The sequence below is a fragment of the Achroia grisella genome, unplaced genomic scaffold (assembly GCF_030625045.1).
Source record: "Achroia grisella isolate CSIRO2021 unplaced genomic scaffold, CSIRO_AGI_Agris_v1 utg906, whole genome shotgun sequence".
NCBI classification, from domain to species: Eukaryota; Metazoa; Arthropoda; class Insecta; order Lepidoptera; family Pyralidae; genus Achroia; species Achroia grisella.
Window position 1 is genome coordinate 1135174 of NW_026713064.1, and position 20641 is coordinate 1155814.

A 20641-nucleotide genomic window follows, 5' to 3' on the forward strand; every position below is an offset into this window, starting at 1 on the left:
ATTGCCTGAGTTAAACAAAACTCGTGATTAAATAACAAGGAATTGATCACAACCAGTGGGAACCGCGTGTAGGTCAACCTAACATGGTACATTGCTAGCTAATGGATTAGACCCCATTACTAACAATCCCCTTCTCCCCTCATGGGTATTGTCAACGTCACATGATAACATGATGCCCATGGTGTCATGTCAGACATTATTAGATACTTGTAGATATTTAGACATCTCAGCTATACTGTATTTAGTACTATTAAAATTGTTTTTAACGTATTTTAACTGTAATTTAATTTAAAGTACAACTACAACAAAATAAATAAATAAAATAACGATAACAGAGTAGAGCGAAATATATATTGATTGTTAAGAACATATTGTAATAATCTTCGGACATTGATTCATTGTCACTTCATCCTTAGTGTTGACTGCAATATAAACAGCTTGTGTCTTGTCTTGTCTTCAGTCTCAGGTATAAATGTTTTATTTTCTAGTTTATATAAACTAAAACATTTTTTTAACACTAACTCTAAAATTATATATTTAAAAAAATCGTAATGGCATTAATAAAAGTTTGCGCAAGCTAGCGCAGATGATAATGTGATGTCCGCGATACCATTCCAGAAGACTACGATGTCGTGTCTCTTATCCTGTAATTTTACTGTCTTATCTCTCATCTTTTAACCGAAACGCAGCTTACAAAGCTGCTTAGCGGCTGAAATAGATTAATCTGTGGTTTCCACGCGGACGACTTTTTACAAAGTCGACTTCGATGGACTTACCTCACATTTAATAACAACCCTGGGATTTTAAAACCTTTTATACTCAAAAGAACGGTAACAAATTAGCAATGGTAAATACTTGTACAGGTTATACCATTGTTTTCGATAAGATAAATGTTGCTCGAAGGATTCTCCTAGGCGTTCAAATTAATAAAAATTAGGGACCTATGTCAGACACAACACAAACAAAATGATTAAGTTTCGATCCTAAAATTTGTAATATATATATATGTATTCAGCTAAGAAAGGATTATGGAAGAAACAATTAACTATAGTATATGTGCAAAATAGGCAACAGTTAGCTAAATATATATATAGTTGTAGTGCAATTTGTATGTGAAATTGTTGTGCACTGAATCCAATTTCTGAAGTCAGTGCAATTATTAGAAGTACAGTTGAGTAGTGGTATATGAAATGTTAGGTATATAGGTATAATTCAGTTCAGTGAATACGAACTGTTACAAAATGGATTATATGTAGTAGCGAATGAGAATATAGAGCAAAATGGGTAGGCAACAATTTACTTCCACACACAAAAAGACGAGATGTGACTAAAATACCAACATAGTCTATAATCATATGAATTTCTATAGTCTACCTGAAACCGGGTTTCGCTCGAATTAATACTTACCTTAGACCTGATTTGAATATAGAACAACAATTAATTTTTATTCCGAATGCTTTTAAATTTATTGTTACCTTTAGAGTCACTAATCTTTTGTGACACTTGTAAAGGTTACGGATATACAAAATATATACTTAAATTTTAACAAAGTTGCCTGCATTTTTTTATGTGAAACGATTAAATGTAATGTCATATGCGTGATGTGAATTGAATTTTCACGAGAATATTGTGTCAGTTTTTGACTGTCAGAGTTTCATCCCTACACAATACAAATATTTGCGTTCGTGAGTATGTCTATTCGTAATAGTCTTTTAGTATATAATTGACTTGGCAAATACATTGGTATCTAAATGCAACGAACATAAATATAAAAGACAACTTCTTTATTATTAATACAGTTAATAGGAACGAACATATAAAGGTTATTTCCTTCAAAATTTCGACTTTTCCACTAGGTGTGATCACAAGATCTGAAGAACTGAAGTACAGCGTTGTCAATGTCGGTAGGTGGCGACAGTAGGTAGGTTTTTTCAACTACTGTGAAATGTAGATGCGATGAATACCTTTATTAAAAAATAATTCGTGTTAAGACTCGAATAAGTATATTAATCATGTGTGCTAAATGCGAAAGTTTAAATATACAACCTACTAAAAAGTATTGAAATATAAAATTAGAAATATAAATATAAAAATTACTCTTTATGTACTTTATTCGCATAGTAAACAAACTGACAGAAAACTTTATAACAGTTAGTCATCAATAAATTAATATTTGCCGTGACCCGAATAATTATTTATTTATTACTAATTTGCATCTGTTGACTTTTGGAAGAATAATAATCATGTCACGAACTCCAGAGTTTAATTAATAAGTTTCTCAACAGAGCTATGTAAATGTCTGATATTAAATTATATAACTTTACATGAGTTCCATGAAATACCTAATTCATAGTAATAGTAATATAATAATAGTTATTATCACGACTATAATTCCGAGCAGTATGATTAGAGGGATAAATAAAGTGTTGAAGTCGTTGTGAACGCAACCCATGCCATATTCACATTTCCGTGACTATATTTTTAATTCTATGTACTTGATAAGGCGAAAATCTATTGGCGTCTTTACTCCTATTTTATTTTACTTGGTTATAACGATCTTTCTATTGCTACAGACTAAGTTAAAAGCATAAATTGAGATACAGTTTTCGATGATGGTAATACGGTCCTCTCAATTCGGTTCTGAAGAAATAATTGTTATATTACAAGAAGCCACGTTGTTAATAACTTTTAAGTCATGTTATAAAGTTGACGTATTTTCTTCTTCTATCCTCATAGAATTACTCATCTGTACATTGACTTCATACTCATTACTTTTCCTAATGTCTCTGTTAAAGAGAACAGCAAAAAAATCTTTTTGTTAACAGAAGAATGAACTTCTATACAAAAACAAACATGTTAACATGTTATTAGATAAATAATTATAATGATATGCACGGTTAAATTGAAGCCTAAAATCCTATCACTGAGTTTATAGAAACGGAACTACAATTTTCAAAAAAGAAATGTGAAAAGATGATAATATTTTTTAAAAGTGACCAATGTAATAGAAATAATTCAAAATATATTTTACGATTTACATTTTATTTCATAATGAAAGAATTCAGTTTCATGTTTACTCGGCATATATTTGGGTATGGTAATAGCTTTAAGTTTATGTATAATATATAATAATAAATATAAACTACTACCGTCTCTTTCTCGCACGGGTATTTTAAATTAATTTGTACAAAACCTTAAAATTACAAATCAAACCCTAAACCTTTTTCAGTAAAATCTCTGTAGGTAGCTGAAAACTGCAGGAAAATCTGTTTAGTATTTATTGACATTATCGTAAACATATCGGCTAATAAAACTTAATTTTAGTACTTCTTTTAGTGTATTTGGAAATCGCTATTCTTGTGGCCACAAATAAGTTATTAAAGAGACAATAAGAAATATATTATTGAATATTTCCTATTTCTTACTCTTTATAATAAGAAAAGGGTAAAAATAGAGACTTTAAAATTAAAACATCTTGTTTATGTGGACTGTTATTTATAGTAATACCAAACATGAATATTGTATGAACCCTGTCTGGTGTTTTGTTCGACACTGAATCACATTATGGAATTTTTAATGAAATTTGCATCTCTGAGTTGTCTTGTAGACATAAAATTTGAAATTTTGAATAGTGTAAATATTTTCCAATAATTACGTAAAACTGGGAAACTGCGAAATATTAGTTGAATGCACTCACTGTATTTACGTAATAATTTTCTTGAATGACTAATAAATATACTTAATACTAGGTATAAGCATAAAGTGCCTAGGTTTTCAATTTACTCGAACAAAACCAATTAAGATGCAGTAAATATATGTTATCATCTTTCAGCACATGACTTAAAGATAATGGAGACAAGTGTTAAAAAAGTACCTTATCGGTTCGACCCCCTCGCGGTACTCCTTGGAAACGGAGGTATTAATATCAATTCACCAGATACACCGCCGCGATGTTTTTTTTTTTATATTAATGAAATGGTGCACGCGCCTGTGCTAACGGTTTACGTTGGCGGGGCACCAGTGGATGATGATAAAATGAATATGAGGTCAGGTCAGTTAGCCCATCCTGATAAATTCACTTGGAATTTATAACGATGGTTTCCAGGGGGAACGTGTGGAGGTCAACCTGACATGCTAGCAATGGAGTCAAGAGCCCACATTATTAACAAACCCCTTCCCCCCGCCACGGTGGGTTGGACTTCATCATCATTTCAACATCTCTCTCCATTACTTATCAAATAGTTGATTGTAATTGCCAGAAATGATATGATGCAGATGACATGTACAAAATGTCATAAGCTATATCGTATATATACCTATATATTTGATCATTGATTACTAATTAATTCACAAATGTCACAAGGCAGTGGTATTATATATATTCACGAAAATATTTTTTTTACTTAAAGGTAAACGTACTTGTATATATAATAACTACTTCATATATATTTGTTGTGATGGCAAGCATATAAATGAGTGGATGAATACATTTCGTCTCATATCTTAAACAGTGTTTCCATCGTTTACCTACTGTAAGTTGTTTTTTTTACTTTTATCAAAACCATAAATCACCATTACGTACCTGTAGGATTTTTATTTATCTATTTTATTAAAGGTGTAAGGTAAGGTCATATTTGTGTAAGAAAATGTTTAAAAGATGATTTAAAAAAGATGGTTATTTGAAAGCTAAAACAATACTCCTAGTTTTCTAATTATAACAAGCTGGATTTAAATCTAATTATTCTTTATTTATCTTTAATATTCGGATGCAGAAACAAAGTAACTATATTTTTTTTATTTAAGGATGTCTACCGGCGATATGAATATATTTCTGTATTAAGTAGATATATATCTGTATTAAATAAAGTTTCTGGAAACATCTATTACTTAGAACGTGTAGACAACTTTATACTTAAAAGTAATAACGTGTATCGCACACGTTATTACTTTTGGTAAAGCTGTGGTAAAGAATCGGTATAGGATTAATACATTCTAAATATTATTTATATAAGACTAGTCACCAATCTTATATTAAGCCATTCTTGAAGTCATTTATTTGATTGTTGACAACTGTAACACTCAACAAATTGGTATACCTACTATTGAATATCCGCTTATTAATAACATATTTCTTATTAGTATTTAGGTAAGCGATATGCAACATACCTACTTGTTCTCCGGGATTTCCATGATGACACTATAATAAGGCTGCTTTCCTGATTATTACAATAAAATAAAAAAATGCAATTATTAGACTGGTAGAATGACCGTGACTAATAATATAACTAACAAACATTATTTGAAACCATATTTATAACCTACAGTTTTGTGATTTCCACAGCGTCGTTTCAGCGTCATCTAGTCACAAACTAAGCATTTCTTGTATATGGTTATTAAATACTTAATAGAAATACATTATTTCCTTGTGAACTCATTCATAGAAAACACCCAGGCTCACTCTGAGCGAGATCAAGGATACTATTAATATTTTTTTGATATTTTATATATGTATAGATCTATATATGTATAATATTCAATGGATTGAAATTGTTTTATTAAAATTAGATGGATTATAAAAGTATTTCATTGTTTTTCAGTGCATACGTTACGAAATGGAAGTCATCACAGTATTATGTGCAGTGATAGCTCTGGTTGCCGCAGATGAAAAATATTCTGCTACTAATGACCACTTCGATGTGGAAGCACTAGTTGCCAGCAAGGCCGAACTCGAGACCTTTACCTCCTGCTTCATTAGTAATGTTAACTGCAACGACATCAGTAATGACTTCAAGAGTAAGTGACTGAAATTTTCAATCTCTTGCTAAAACGAGAATGTATTTAACATTCTCGTTCAATATTTTTTTATCTACGAATACTGCATCTGCGAAAAAAAAACACTTGTTTAAATGGGTTGATGAATATAGCGGGAGTAAACAAGTAAGTAAATTACAGTAAGTGTATTTAGCGCTACTAAATCTCTGCCTACCTCAATAAGCGACAGGCGTGAAGATATATTTGTACATTGTAGTTACTAGAATTGATGCGATAAATGAAAATCAACAGAATGATATATATTTTGCAATAATATTAACACTAGTGATATGTAATTGTTTCTATGAATATTAATATTACTTCTTTATTAACTCTTAAAATAGATAAAATTTACATTTATATTAAATTCAACTTTGACGTAGTTACTAACAGAATAGGTTTCAAAGATAATAGTGTACATAATAAGCAATTAAAATTATTCTGACCGACAGCATTGTTTATCTGTCTAATTCTGCATGCAAACGTAGGATTCCGTAGATAAATTACGTAAACGAAACCTTATAATATCGACTTGAAAAAAAACAAATAAAGAAGAGAATGACACTATTTATTTGAAAAATATACGGTAGCCACCAACAGGTTGATCCTTATTAAATATGATTTTACACTTCTGTGTTACGTTATTGTTGAACAAAAGAAGATACCGAAAATACAGAAATCATTTTAAACATAATCGAAAATGTTATCAAATATACAACAAAATCGAAGGTAGTTTATTAGGTAGGTATTTTTCTCCCAGTTACCCGGTTTTGGATAAAATTATCAGGTAACATGTAATATAAGGAATATAGACACTTGAACCCTTTTAACACGAATTTAAAGTAGGTACTATTAATATTTTATGTTAGTCCATACTATAGGTACTTATGAACGGTGTGCTGGTTGGCTGACCGTTCATAATCTAAATGTTGTCGTTAATGAAAGAGGAGAGCTTGTTTTATAATGTAAAATATAATTAGTAAAATTTCTATGTAATAGTCCGTCTTTTTTCTTGTCCTATCTATCTTGTCAAATGTTTCGTCAGTCTTAGTCACGTCTTATAACCGGCCAGCAAGCAGTCCTGTCCAGGAGGCCGCAACAACTTATTATTAATTTTAATTATCGTTATAATTTTTATTTTTAGAAGACATACCAGAAGCTGTAAAAGAAGCTTGCGGTAAATGTACAAACGAACAGAAACACATCTTCAAAAGGTACTTGGAGGGTTTACAGGAGCAACTACCCCAGCGATATGAAGACTTCAAAAAGAAGTACGATCCGGAAGGCAAACTCTTGGAACCTTTGAGAGTTGCCATATCGAATTCGTAGAAGAAAAATTTCTTTATTTTACTTTTGTACACATAAAATTCATGTGATATCGGATACATTTTATAGTTACCTACTATTCTCATCTATGCAATTGACAAAAGTGTAATTTATATATTACGAATTATTTAGTTTTTTTAACTATGATATTAATAAATTTTGATTTAGGTAATCAGTATTTATTTTATTACATATAAAAAACCAATTCACCTGTTCAAATCTATCGGATGAAGAGGACCCGCAACTGAATCACAGACTTGAATGACCAATGTCATATCATACCATGAAAATATTATGTATACAAGGAAAAACTTAGATAGTTTCAAGAAACTTAAAGACTGTACAAGTAGAAACTTACGCAATAAAAATAAGCTAATTTTACCTAAATGCCGTCTACACAAAGTTTAGTAATTCATTTTATGGTAATTGCGTAAGATTCTATAATAAACTTCCAGAATCTATGCTAAATCTTACAGAGAGGCAATTCAAATTTTATATTAAACAAATCTTATGTAAAAAAGCCTATTATATGTAAGATAGATGAATTTATAGATGATAGCAATATATAGCAAGAATAAGTTTATTTGCGGACAACGTTATAATTTATTTTTCATACTGCTTTCTTGATATATGATAGCGTAGCGGCTTTTGTATTGATTGCCGCATGCATCCTCATGTAAAGTGGGAATACTATAACTACCATATAGTAATTTTTGTAGCTGTGACGTGGTCGAGTGGAATTAGTAGTAATGCTCACTAAAATGTCCAGACATGTGGCGGCGTGGTGTCTTGTGAGGGACTGGTCTGTTTGCTCTTATCACTACGACTGATTTAATATTATTGTATATTTATATATGACCCAAAAAATGAGTGCTGGTTGGTAGTTTGTATTCTCACGTTTCGAATGTAAATTTACAAGGATTATTTAAAAGAGCAACACATAAGTTTCTTGCTCATTCTTCTTGTGATGAGACAGCTTTCCGAACGAGTGGTAGATAAAAAACAAATTGTTATGACTATTCAAAAGTGCTTAAATTAAGTTTATTTGAATAAATGATTTTCTATTCTATTCTATTCTACCAAAATATCAGATACTTTACTCTCCAAAATCTAAGGTGTTATGTAGCTCTTGTGGAAGTAATTAGTACATACACTGGCTTACAAGCGTTTCAAGCTAAATATAGGAATGGATGTATTTTTAATAGGTAGGAAATCGAGAGAGATAGATATATCTACATAAAAATTAAAACATTATCTTTGTATGTCTACCACATATTAATTCCACTGCCACGTCTTACTCTTCAAAACGGAACAAAAAACGTATGGCAGAAATATGTGAGAAAAAGTTACTAAGGTGGGTAGGTATTAAGTTTAATTTTTGTAAAATATACTAAATGAGACTATTATTACAAATTCGTCCCGACGAGACTTCACCCAAGCACTAGGACGTTATATTATATTATAGAAGTAAACTTTCGTCAGAAATTATGCGAAGGTATAGACAGACGCAGCGAGGGGACCTTGTTTTCTTATGTAGTATATATATATAAGTCCAACTAGGTGGTCTAGCAGTTTAGCACACCGCTTTACTTTTGATGGTCGCGGGTTGGATTTCCCACATGGTACAAACATCTGTATTTATCAGTATGATTTTTTGTATCGGTTTAGTTGTTTTCTATGTATATTATGTATGTATTTAAAAACAAAAATTATCTAAGTATTTATATCAGTTGTAAAACAAGTTCTGCTTACCGTGGGACTTGATGGCGATGTGTTAATTGTTCAGAGTTATTTATTTATAAGACATATTTTATGTGCATCACGTAAACTTGATAGGTATGGAAGGTTCCGGAGTTCCAGACAACATCTACAATTTAAGCTTCTGGTTTTTTTTGCAAGCACTCATGAATTATTCAATAATACAATGAAGGCTACCGCTCTAATATTGTTTTTAATGGAAGGCTTTGTGAGGATTGCGTCATTCGTCTATATACCATACGAGACTTTTGTACAAGCATTAGTAATTGTGTGTTTACATTTTAATATTATGATTAATTACTTGCAAGTTTGTGTGTTTGTTGTTGTAATACATTTGACTGATTTTGTTTATGGCCAAGAGAAATATTATGATCAAAAATACGATAATTTCGACGTAGATTATTTTGCACAGAATCCGAGGTTGTTGCGAAGGTATATGGAATGTTTTTTGGATAAAGGACCATGCACTCCGGTTGGAAGAGTTTTTAAACGTAAGTAGCTATGGTAAATAGAACAACTGTTAAAATAACAATTTTGTTGGTATACTAACAAAATTGTTATTTTAACGGTTGTAAGGAGTTGAAGTCTAAAAGCATTAAGTAATATAGTATTTCGTCAATTATATTTTTTGTTCATATCTTATCTAAGTAAGTTCCGGTAAAAAAGCAGCACTTTGGATTGTATGTAAATTGTATTATCAAAATAAATCTTACAGTTATATATAATTTAGTATATATAAAATTTAGGACAATAAGTCCACTCATTGATTAATAATCACATTATTGAAATAAATGCAACAAACTAGTACTAATTATCTTCTATTATCTTATATTCTATTTCAATAACTCTCTTATTGAAATAGATCAAAATTCCAAAAAGGATATGCATTATCAAGTAAAACTATAGAAGATAATTGTATTAGATTTCTTTTTGTTATGAATATATTAAAGTATATAAATATGTTATAATATTACTAAACAAATTGATATCATATACATATGAAGTTATATTACATACTATAGGTAGAGAATATTCGCAAGAGGGAATTTATATTTAAAATTTCGTTCTAGAAACACAAACCGCTATAACTGTGGCGAAATTTGTATTGGGTCAACATGGCAGTAAACCCTAATGATTGCAGAAAAAAATATCGAAATAAGTAGGTATAAAATTATAGAAGTAATTGCGTGGCATACATACAATAAAAATATTATTAATAAAGTTCTTTATACAAATTCATTGATATTTAATTATAGGGCACAAGTTTTATATTCGTTTCCTCCATCGTCCAACCAAGATTTTGGCCAATTTAACATCAGTTTAGGGTTCAGTTAATACCTATGATACTTAAAGGACACCAACATAAGGAATATTTTAGTAAACATGGATTCTCGCTAAGTGTCCGATTTAGGGATTTCCGACTCTAAGGGATACTTAGTTAATAACTTACTTAATAATAATAATAATACATATTCCACTGCTACGTTGGGCATTGATTGGCATTAGCTATGATTACCATTTCAACCAAGTGAGTTGGTTCAGTTTTAGTCTCTTGCATCGACGTAAAGTAGAAATTCTCGAAATAAAAATGTCAAAATGTGGCAAAAGTGAAGTCTTTAAAGTTTGCTTCCAAATAATGTTATTGTATGTTTTACAGTAAACAAAAGATTTATTGCGTACACATATCAAAGTACTATTATATTTTGGAAATTGTTTTATTAAAGTTTTATTTTCTCTAATACGAGGGGCGAGTAGATACTAATAGATATCGCAACATGCTATTGAGACTTTCAGAGAGGTTGGTATCCAACTCCTGCCTGAAGAAAGCTACTACGACGTCGTTGCGGGTTCGCATCTCTTCTTACAATTAGGTTTCGATCTATGCTATTGTTCATTTTTAAAATATACGATAAACAAAAAATATATATTGTTCCAGTGGTGTTACCAGAACTAATTACTACATCATGTACTAAGTGCTCGCCATCACAGAAAAATCTTGCTCGTAAAACATTTGATGCTTTCAAGAAATTCTTGCCGAAGGAGCTCGAAGAATTAAAGAAAAAACTTGACCCTACAAATAAATTCTATGACGCATTTGAAAAGGCTATATCTGATTCCTAAGAGTTTCGACTAAGTTTCTATATACATACACATACACTTTGAATGTAATGACAGGTAAGGAAGGACAGTCAATGACAATACAATAATTATTCTTTGTTTCACACTGACTCACTGATTTTTATGATGATTATTATAATAATTTTGTTTTATGTTATTTCAGTTTAAGTATTTTCTACTTTGATTTAAAACTCTCTAATATCCAAAGAAACCTTTTCGTTTTTCTGTTGTTCTGTGTTTATTTTTTTTGTGTTGTCTTCGGTTTTAATTTTTTTTCCAATTGTATTACTACGTCATGCATGCATATTTATTAAAAATGTTGTAATAGTAAAATGTAAAACCCTGATTCACAGTGGTTTTTTTAATAAAAAAAATATTATATTATTCGTGTGTTCGATACACTCGTATATTTCTATTCAACAAGTTGATATTAAATAATTCTATAAAATTAAAATTATTGTCTCTAAATACTGGTTTGACATGATTCTGTGATAATGTATAGTATATAAGGCACCTTATATGTATTTGTACTTTGAATAACGACAACGTCAAGACGACTAAAATTCCTTTTTAATTATTTTTTGTTGGTTACAAAAACGGTAACTATTTTTGTTTAAATATTTGAATATATATATAAAAACGCGTAAATAATATATATTATATAAAATGTTTATATTAATATTTTTTAGATTTAAATGATGATATCTGAATAATTTAAATAATTAAATACTTCATTAAGCTTAGTATATTAAGCACGCACGTAGGTACTCACGGCCAAACTGATAAAGTATCGAAATATTTATATTCGAAAATTAATTATATACAAAATAAACTATGACTATTAGAACATGAGGCAGTATATTAAAGTTATACTACTCAAGACACACGTTTAAAACAAAGCTAGTGCTGAGAGCAATTTTGTAAAAAAAGGTCTTAAATATTGAAGAATATACTTTTCTATCTGCTCTGATGTAAGAAAATCCCACAATGGAGACCTGTAAATTGAGACCTAATCATGAGTTGGATACGATTTAAGATGAGCCTATCTAGGTTATATGCAAGATCTTCTGGTAAAACAGCATATATATATACTTCAAGTGCGACGGCAATTATATAAATGTTTAATATTTTTAATTTTACTTGATTTGTTTGTTGTAACAAAAGGGTAGTTTCGCACGGGTATACATGTATTATATATAAACCTTCCTCTTGAATCGCTCTATCTATTAACAAAAACCGCTTCAAAATCCGTTGCAGTTTTAATGATTTAAGCATACATAGGAACTGACAGCGACAGCGACTTTATTTTATACTATGTAATAGTGATTTGGAATCAAATTTATTTATTAATGGTTGTTGCTGCCATAAAACTAATACAATTATCTCCATATGATTTCTTGTTATCTACTTTATATTTAATATAAAATATTTATCTTTGTTACCAAAGGATAAAAATTACAAGAAGGATTGTTCTGTATAATTTTCCTTATATATCTGAGGTTGAAGTGTTTAAAATTACTCAAGTTTCCTGGTAGTATGCAGCAATTCACAATATGTTTGGGCTATGGCCCGCCTCACGACATTTCACTAGTAAACTGCAAAGGATTCTACTGCATTTAAAACGAACACGATTTACTTACATATGATGGTATAAATAAGGTTTAAATTTGTTTATATTTTGGATTGCGCAGTTGATCCATGTGTCCACAAAGGTAGTGGGTATACTGCTGTCAATATAAACCACTGTCGCTTTCTGCCAATGCTAGTTCTTTGGGGCCCATTATAGAGAGTAAAAGGTGGGTTAACGAACTGCATTTGGCTGCAATTTGTGTCAATTCAATTCTTTTCGTGAGTTGTGTGGTGCAACTAATATTGTGATAGTGCTGCAAATATATATGTGTTTATTACTTAATTGTTTCTGACAGATTATCTAAACTATCCTTCTGTCAGTGGTTTTAGAAGAGCATTTGTTGTTTCAATCCTATATAGCGTATTTAAGAATAATGTTTATGTCTAATATAAGTTGTTCATACAAAGTACTTAAGGACTTGAATATTTATTATCTAAATATGATTAGCACTTAATTTGAATTCACTTCACATCTCGCCTCCATGGACACATGTGTTGATTTTGTCGTTAATATTCAGTTCAGGGCACAATCTATGTTGCATTGTGATTGAATACACGTGATTATTAACTAGTATTCGGTGTCTTTTTTACAGGAACATTTTAACAATGAGGGCCTTCATAATTTTGTGTTGTCTGGTGGTAGCAGTATTTGCCGCTGATAAATATAATTCCAAATATGATAACTTTGATGTGGACACATTGATTACCAATGATAGATTACTTAAAGCATACGTCAACTGCTTCCTCGACAAAGGACGGTGTACTCCTGAAGGATCTGATTTTAAAAGTACTTATGCATTTAAATTTATTAGTTATATAAGTTTAAAGCTGGTTATTAATAAACCAAAGGAAAGCATTGTTTAGTTTATATTTGGGAAATATTTTAAAGAAAATAAAAAGGAATCGAATCTTTTATAGGCATTAATTATAAAAAAATGATTAACTTTATTATTGTATTATTACAGTTAATAATTTTTTTTAGCAATGATATGATCGTATTGGATTTGGGATAACTTGCAACTATTCTTTTAAAGGTAACTTCTTGCGTAAAGGGAACAAGGTTAGGCTTGTTCTGAGAAGATAGTCTTGGACCAAATTGTAAACTTGTTTTATGTCCTTCTAAATGTCTGGTTAACAGTACTTTCCTTATTACGTCCATAACTTAATTGAAATATCGGTTAAAATAAATGATAAGATTTGTATGGAATATCATTTTCGATATTCTTAGATTGATTTTTTTTACTCTATATGTTCATATTCTATAATATCTACTTAATATTATTGATATAAATATATAAACAGTACGTATTTGTCATAAGTAGGTACACTGAACACGATAATTGATGAAATTAATTGAGCTATACTAAAAATAAACAATATTTAATAATAAACAACAAAGTTTTGGGTAACAAATAGTCCAACTATTTTAGTTAAAAGTACGACTAGCTTGTCCGTCATCGTTTTTCAGTAAATAGAATTAATATTTTGGTGGTTATTACTAAAGTTGGGTAGTAGTTTTATCAAACTAATTTATCCAGTGCAAGGTGAGTACGCTGAAAAAATAATTTCACTTTGTGAATTTGATACACCGATACACTAAGAACATTTATTATTAGTTTGTGTTGATGTACTCTTTATTTCGATTACGCGTTACCTTGGCATGACACAATCAAAGTACGTCGTAAAGACGAAGTAGCGGTCAAGATTATGTTAATTTCATTTATTTATAGTATAATAATAATACAGAGTTGCATCTACAAAAATATATAAGATGAAGCTAACCTGTTGACTGACATATGACTGCACAAACAAGACTATAGAATCTAGATGTTTAACTTTTGCTCAGATTTTATGAATGTACAAATCAGTGCCATTTAGAAGAAATATATATCACATATTCAGGATATTTTATTGCATATACAAATAATGTATTTACAAATGTTAGTTTTATTAACAAGTCAATGAAAGTCCATAAAAAATATTTTATGATTACAGAGACTCTACCTGAAGCTGTGGAAACCATCTGCTCTAAATGCACAGAGAAACAGAAACTTAATATTAGAAAAGTTATTAAAGCTATCCAACAAAAACATCCAAAACAGTGGGAGGAATTAGTCAAGAAAAACGACCCGAGTGGCAAACACCGCGCCGACTTTGACAAATTTATCCAGGGAAGCTAAATATATACACAATAATCGCTAATAAGCCCAACGTAGGATGTATTAAGATATATAATTTTGGAAAAACTTGTATTGTTAAACTCAGATAATGCCACCGTAAAAAAGTTCTTATCGACATTTTAGCACGCAGATTTTATTATTATAAAAGAATAGAATAGAACTACTGGGCAAGCAATCAAATATTATTTTATATTATTTAGCCACACAGTCGCGAGATGTTGTGGTTTATTTGTTATTATTTATTTAACAATTGTTATACAATTGGGTCTAAATTAGTTGTCGAATGTTATCATGACAATGCGTTATTGACTGATATTTTTAATAAAAAATATAATATACATCTTAAATCTATTTTATTTCATTCTTATATTACGTAGTTCGGACAAAGTCTTTATGAGGATTTTCATCGAGTAAAAAAAAAGTGGTACCTGGTATATATGGTGTATAGAGGTTCCTGTGTATTTTTTATAACAATTATGTACTTCGTTACTATTGCCTTTTATTAAGTGTGTCCTTCACTTCTTTGCTATTCTATGTAAACTATAAATAAAACTGAATATCTAGTCTTTGTGTAAGTCATAAGTGGTAAGACAGGGTGATAGAGTAGGTCACCGTCACATCAAATAAAATCATGTAAGGCTATATACAGGGTAAGTCAAAATCGTTCCTTCGAAATTTATTAAGTTTGGGTCAAGAAGTAACAAAAAAGCTGACTGTAAATTTTTTCATATGATTTTGTAGAATATACTTATGATACAGATTTATTCTTCAACGATAAAAACTGTTATATTATTTCACATCAGTAATATGGTTTCTTATTATACTATTCATTGTGTCACTTTGATAATAGTGAGTTAATACGTTGCTAAGGAGTGGAAATTAGCAATTAGCTTAGCCAGGTTGCGTTGCGTTTGTGTGTTTTTGTGTCAGGTGGGAGGGCAGCGGGTCGGTTGCGCAGTTACCGTTTGCTGTTGGTTGCTGTGTGACGTAATGACGCTTGTGCAATGTCGTCACATAATCTTTGGACACTGCAATCGTTCCGCGTCATACACCACGGGATTCGCGTCACAATTTTATGGCTCAACTCACAAAATGGTTCATGGTTTATTTTCGACCTTATTATGATTGTACAATAGCCGGATTACTACTTTACTACACTATCTAATTGATATTCCAGCTAATGGTAATCGGCAACTGTCGCTTATATACATGAACAACGCCAAGATCATGACGTCATCATGTGCCGACCATGGTCACATTCGTCAAATGTGTTCTGCCTCCACAACCCGCAATTTTACTACCATATCAATCCTTCAAACGACCCCAGAGTGAAAAGAGGATTGTTAGTAAAGTGGAATGGTGACCTCATTGCCATGTACAATGTAGCAATGTACCATGTCAGTTTGACACGCGGTTACCCCTGAATATTATCGTGATAAATTCTGCTGCTGAGCTAACCTCATGTTCATCTTATTAATACTCCAGTGGTGTTACGACAGCGTAAACCGTTAGTGCAGGCGGATGCACCATTCCATAATCATAATTCCATATCATAAATAAAATAAAAAAACCCTTCGAATGATATATATACTATTTATTTAATCTACTACTTCGACCATTTACCGTGTTGGTATTGGTAATGAGCTCCCGATATTTCAAGGTGGTTACGAGAATCCTGGTCACATATCGATTGACCAAGAATATGAAGTAAGACGTATATTTTTTTATCCATTTTCATAATTTATCTCAGGGTTCATAGTAGAATGTTGGGTTTTCTGAATTCCTGCTTCACGTATAAATATCTATAATATGCTCATTTATACATATAAATAAAATTGGAGTGTCTGTTTGTAATATTGAAATAACCGTTTTTTACTACATGCGTATGAATATATATACGGTACATATACAAATCTGTCGGTCTGTGTGTTCCGACTAATCTCTGAAATGGCTTGACCGATTTTGACAGGACTTTTTTTGGCAGCTAGCTGATGTAATAAGGAGTAACTTAGGCTATATTTGTTTTAAAAAAATAAAGTTAAATAAAATAAAAACGGTTTATTTGATAGCAAAAACATATTTTTATTGTACTTGAGGGTGTTGAAGCCTGTTCTTTGTAATATTGAAATAATCGTTTTTTACTACGTGCATATGAATATAAATACGGTACATACACTAAAATATCATTTTTTACAATTTGTGTCTGTCTGTCTGTTTGTTCCGGCTAATCTCTGAAATGGCTGGACTTTTTTTGGCAGGTAGCTGATGTAATAAGGAGTAACTTAGGCTACTTTTATTTTAGAAAAATAAAGTTAAAAACCACGCGGACGAAGTCGCGGGAACAGCTACTGTATAATATATTAGAGATACCTACGTGTTTTTTATTGATGACTAGCTGTACACGGGAATTTTTGCGTGTGGAATTTAACTTTATTTTTCTAAAATATAAGAAGTTAATTTCCACGCGGACGAAGTCGCGTGTACAGCTAGTAATAAGTAAAATTTAACATCCACAGGAAGGGATTTAAGTACCTACTTAATTTCCTTTACATTCGCATTCTATATTATATGACTGACTATTCACTCTTCATGCAGTTAAGTCGAAATTTTCAAAAATTCTATGTTAGTGGTTGCTTGTTTATAAAATGAATATAGGTTCCTAATGTCAATATTCTAGACTCATTAACACAAACGATTTTATAATATACTAGCTGTACCCGACATAATTTTGAAAATGGAAAATGTGGGTGTAAAGCATTAAAATTAATTACTAGTTATTTAGATTAGACAACAATTCTGTTATTAACAAGTTAAATACTAATAATAACACTATGGAAGAGATACATTCCACTTATGATTCGTCCGCGTGGAATATAAATTTATTTTTCTAAAATAAAAGTTTTGTTCTAAAACAAAGGTAGCCTAAGTTACTCCTTATTACATCAGTTACCTGCCAATAAAAGTCCCGTCAAAATCAGTCTAACCATTACTGAGATTAGCCGGAACAAACAGAAAGACAGACAGACAATTTTTTTTAAAAACGTTATGTGGTTCATATACCGTAATTATATTTATATGTATAGTAAAAAACAGTTATTTCAATATTACAAATAGACACTCCAATTTTATTTATATGATAGACTAGCTGTACCCGCGACTTCGTCCGCGTGGAATTTAACTTTATTTTTCTAAAATGAAAGTATACTAAATTACCTAAGGTAGCCGGAACAAACAGACAGACAAAATTTTTAATAAATGTTATTTTGATGTATGTACCATATTTATACAATAAAGATATATATATAATGTTATACATATTTTTATTGTACACTTTGTAATATTGAAATAATCCTACGTGCATATGAATAAAATGTACACTAAAATATCATTTTTTACATATGGACTTTTTTTGGCAGGTAGCTGAACTATAAACCACGCGGACGAAGTCGCGGGAACAGCTACTGTATAATATATTTCAATACGTGCATATGGGAATATAAATATTTTTTCTAAAATAAAAGTTTTGTTCTAAAATAAAGGTACTAAGTTACTCCTTATTACATCAGTACAAGTAGTAAAAAACGGTTTTGTCATATATAGTAAAAAACGATTTTGTCAATATTACAAACAAACATTCAAATTTTATTTATATGTATAGATTAGTACGTACAAAATGGTAGATTTTACTTAACTACGATGTTGCATTATCGAAATAACTAGGCGTTTTCATGTTTCGTTTTGTCGCAACATTAACAAAGTGTATTTCACACATATACTAATAGTTACATGCTCAAGAAGAAAAAGAAATATACTTATAAATATTATGAAATGTATGAAATTGACCATTTAATTAGCAATCAAACATATATACTGTTAACTTAAACTTAATTTAAAGTGAGTTGAATAAATAAAAAAAAGTTTTTATTTGCAACATTTATTTAAGATTAAAGGTAATGCTCCACATAGTGCGTTTATAATTAATAATCTTTGATTAATAGTTTTAGGTTACCGTTTAGTCAAAAGCATAAATAATAGTCATCACAGTTCTGAAAATTTAGTCGGTGCCAATTATGAAGGCTGTAAATGCCGCTTCGTAATCGCCTTTAGGGTCAAACTTAGTCCTAAAGACTTTGAAATCATCTGGTTTCTTCTCACTCAGGGCTTTTACAGTTTTCCTCACGTGCTGCCTTTGGATTGGGCTACATTTAGCACAAGCAGTTGCAATCACTTCAGGAAGTAACTCTGTGTAAAAAAAAGAAGAATAACGAAATATTTGAATTAAATATATCGACTTCAATACGTCTATACTGAATAAATACCTGAAAGAAATTCAGGCTGTAGAAGATACGGCTTGGATAGATATTTTATAAAGACATGGATGATATATACTCAAAAGAAACTAAATAAGCAAAATATCAATATTTTATTTATTTAATTCCGTAAGTTAATTGAGTAAGTTAATGCGAAATGGGCAATGATAAACTATAGCTTGAATGAATTTTTTGTTAAAACACACGATTAATTTTTTAAAAATAGTAGATATCCTTTAATTACACACTCTTCATCATTGTTTATCATTCATCTTTGTTCAACGTTAAAAGAGATACTCACTTAATAATATTTGCACTTCTGTCCTTTACTAAGAATAAGGATAAGGATATAGGTACCTACAGTCTCGATTATATTCATTTAAAATTTTTATGATGATGATGAGGAAGTGTAACTTACTTTTAAATTCTGCGGAATGTTCCAAATTGCACGGCCCTTTATCAAGCATGCAGTCAATATAACCAGTGAACAGAGTATCATCATTAATAATCTTGTCGACGTCGACTTTGTCAAAGATTTCGTCGTAGCAAAACACCATGGGGATCGCCATTGCGATCACGGTAATGATAACAGCCTTCATGTTAGTTAGTGATGATATTCCCTGTTTTCAGGTATCTGTTAAAAATATGATACGTTGTAATACACAGGACAACTCACGAAGTGTCATAAACTTTTTTTAAGACAAAATTAAGGCAACGTTATTAATGTTTTTGTAAATATTGTGACTGGAGCTTTTGTTAAGCAATTAAAAAACCACAACATTTTGTATATTTGCATTGAAATGTAATTAGTAAAATTCCAGTATTAGTATTAATCAAATTGTATTTAAGAATAACAAAACACTAAATTATGTGTACTGCGAAACTGCTTGTTTGTGTTACAATTAATGGCTGAACGGATTTTACTGACATTTGACGTGAATATCAATTGTATAAAGAGGACGGATGAAGAGAATATTTTATCTTAAAAAGTAAACGAAGAACAGCTAGTATTATTATTAGGAAACAAATAAAATCAAATATGGAGTGTCCGCACTAGGTAATCGAATATCAAAATAATCAGAGCTTAATTTAGGATTTGATGCTGCATTATAAGGTTTTTACTCATTTTGGTCCAAAGGAGTAAAAAATACAAAAAACATAATTTTACAGTTCTTTAAAAATTATATTAAAATATTATGTCTTACCAAAATAATCCTTTAAATGCTCGTTGACACTGACACCTGTGCGTATTTTCGCAATATTTATATACAAAACAAGCGGAAATTCACTATTATTATAATATCCAAACTGCGCTATTGAAATTATTCGGAATCGTAATCATTATAATATCATTACGCCATACAAATCTAAATAGATGGTAATATTAATTTAGAGGAACAATGTCGACCTTTCTATCATGATACAGCAAATTTGAATTTCAAGGACAAGGCAATATTGCCAGTGAAATCTTTGAAATACTTTTAGTTTTTCTCAATGGATGAGGGATGC

The 20641-nt window shown here is 30.3% G+C and overlaps 3 protein-coding genes across 7 annotated transcripts; 2 read left to right on the plus strand and 1 right to left on the minus strand.

Moving 5' to 3' along the window:
* The first annotated feature begins 354 nt into the window (after window positions 1-354).
* LOC131853848 (ejaculatory bulb-specific protein 3-like) lies at window positions 355-7312 on the plus strand. 3 transcript variants are annotated; one of them, XM_059204907.1, is made up of 4 exons: window positions 377-466; window positions 4410-4532; window positions 5598-5793; window positions 6956-7312. In XM_059204907.1, exons 3-4 carry the CDS (start codon window positions 5613-5615, stop codon window positions 7138-7140), a joined length of 366 nt encoding a protein of 121 aa, XP_059060890.1. In that variant the 5' UTR covers window positions 377-466; window positions 4410-4532; window positions 5598-5612; the 3' UTR covers window positions 7141-7312. The 3 variants fall into 3 exon arrangements, with proteins under 3 accessions (XP_059060889.1, XP_059060890.1, XP_059060891.1); XM_059204906.1 differs by lacking the exon at window positions 4410-4532 and having other exon boundaries at window positions 355-466; XM_059204908.1 differs by lacking the exons at window positions 377-466; window positions 4410-4532 and adding an exon at window positions 4550-4615.
* A 1828-nt stretch (window positions 7313-9140) lies between these two features.
* On the plus strand, window positions 9141-14832 carry LOC131853842 (ejaculatory bulb-specific protein 3-like). 3 transcript variants are annotated; one of them, XR_009358008.1, is made up of 3 exons: window positions 9141-9386; window positions 10832-11070; window positions 13236-13318. XR_009358008.1 is itself a non-coding variant. In XM_059204899.1 (3 exons), exons 2-3 carry the CDS (start codon window positions 13249-13251, stop codon window positions 14820-14822), a joined length of 366 nt encoding a protein of 121 aa, XP_059060882.1. In that variant the 5' UTR covers window positions 10986-11070; window positions 13236-13248; the 3' UTR covers window positions 14823-14832. The 3 variants fall into 3 exon arrangements, 2 of the variants coding, with proteins under 2 accessions (XP_059060882.1, XP_059060881.1); XM_059204899.1 differs by lacking the exon at window positions 9141-9386 and adding an exon at window positions 14638-14832 and having other exon boundaries at window positions 10986-11070; window positions 13236-13429; XM_059204898.1 differs by lacking the exons at window positions 9141-9386; window positions 10832-11070 and adding exons at window positions 12720-12809; window positions 14638-14832 and having other exon boundaries at window positions 13236-13429.
* Window positions 14833-18782: 3950 nt separating this feature from the next.
* Window positions 18783-20065, minus strand: LOC131853847 (ejaculatory bulb-specific protein 3-like). Its single transcript, XM_059204905.1, has 2 exons — window positions 19551-20065; window positions 18783-19064 (listed from the first exon to the last, which is right to left on the minus strand). The coding sequence occupies exons 1-2, from the start codon at window positions 19729-19731 to the stop codon at window positions 18877-18879; spliced, it is 369 nt and encodes a 122-aa protein (XP_059060888.1). The 5' UTR covers window positions 19732-20065; the 3' UTR covers window positions 18783-18876.
* Between the last annotated feature and the right edge of the window lie 576 nt (window positions 20066-20641).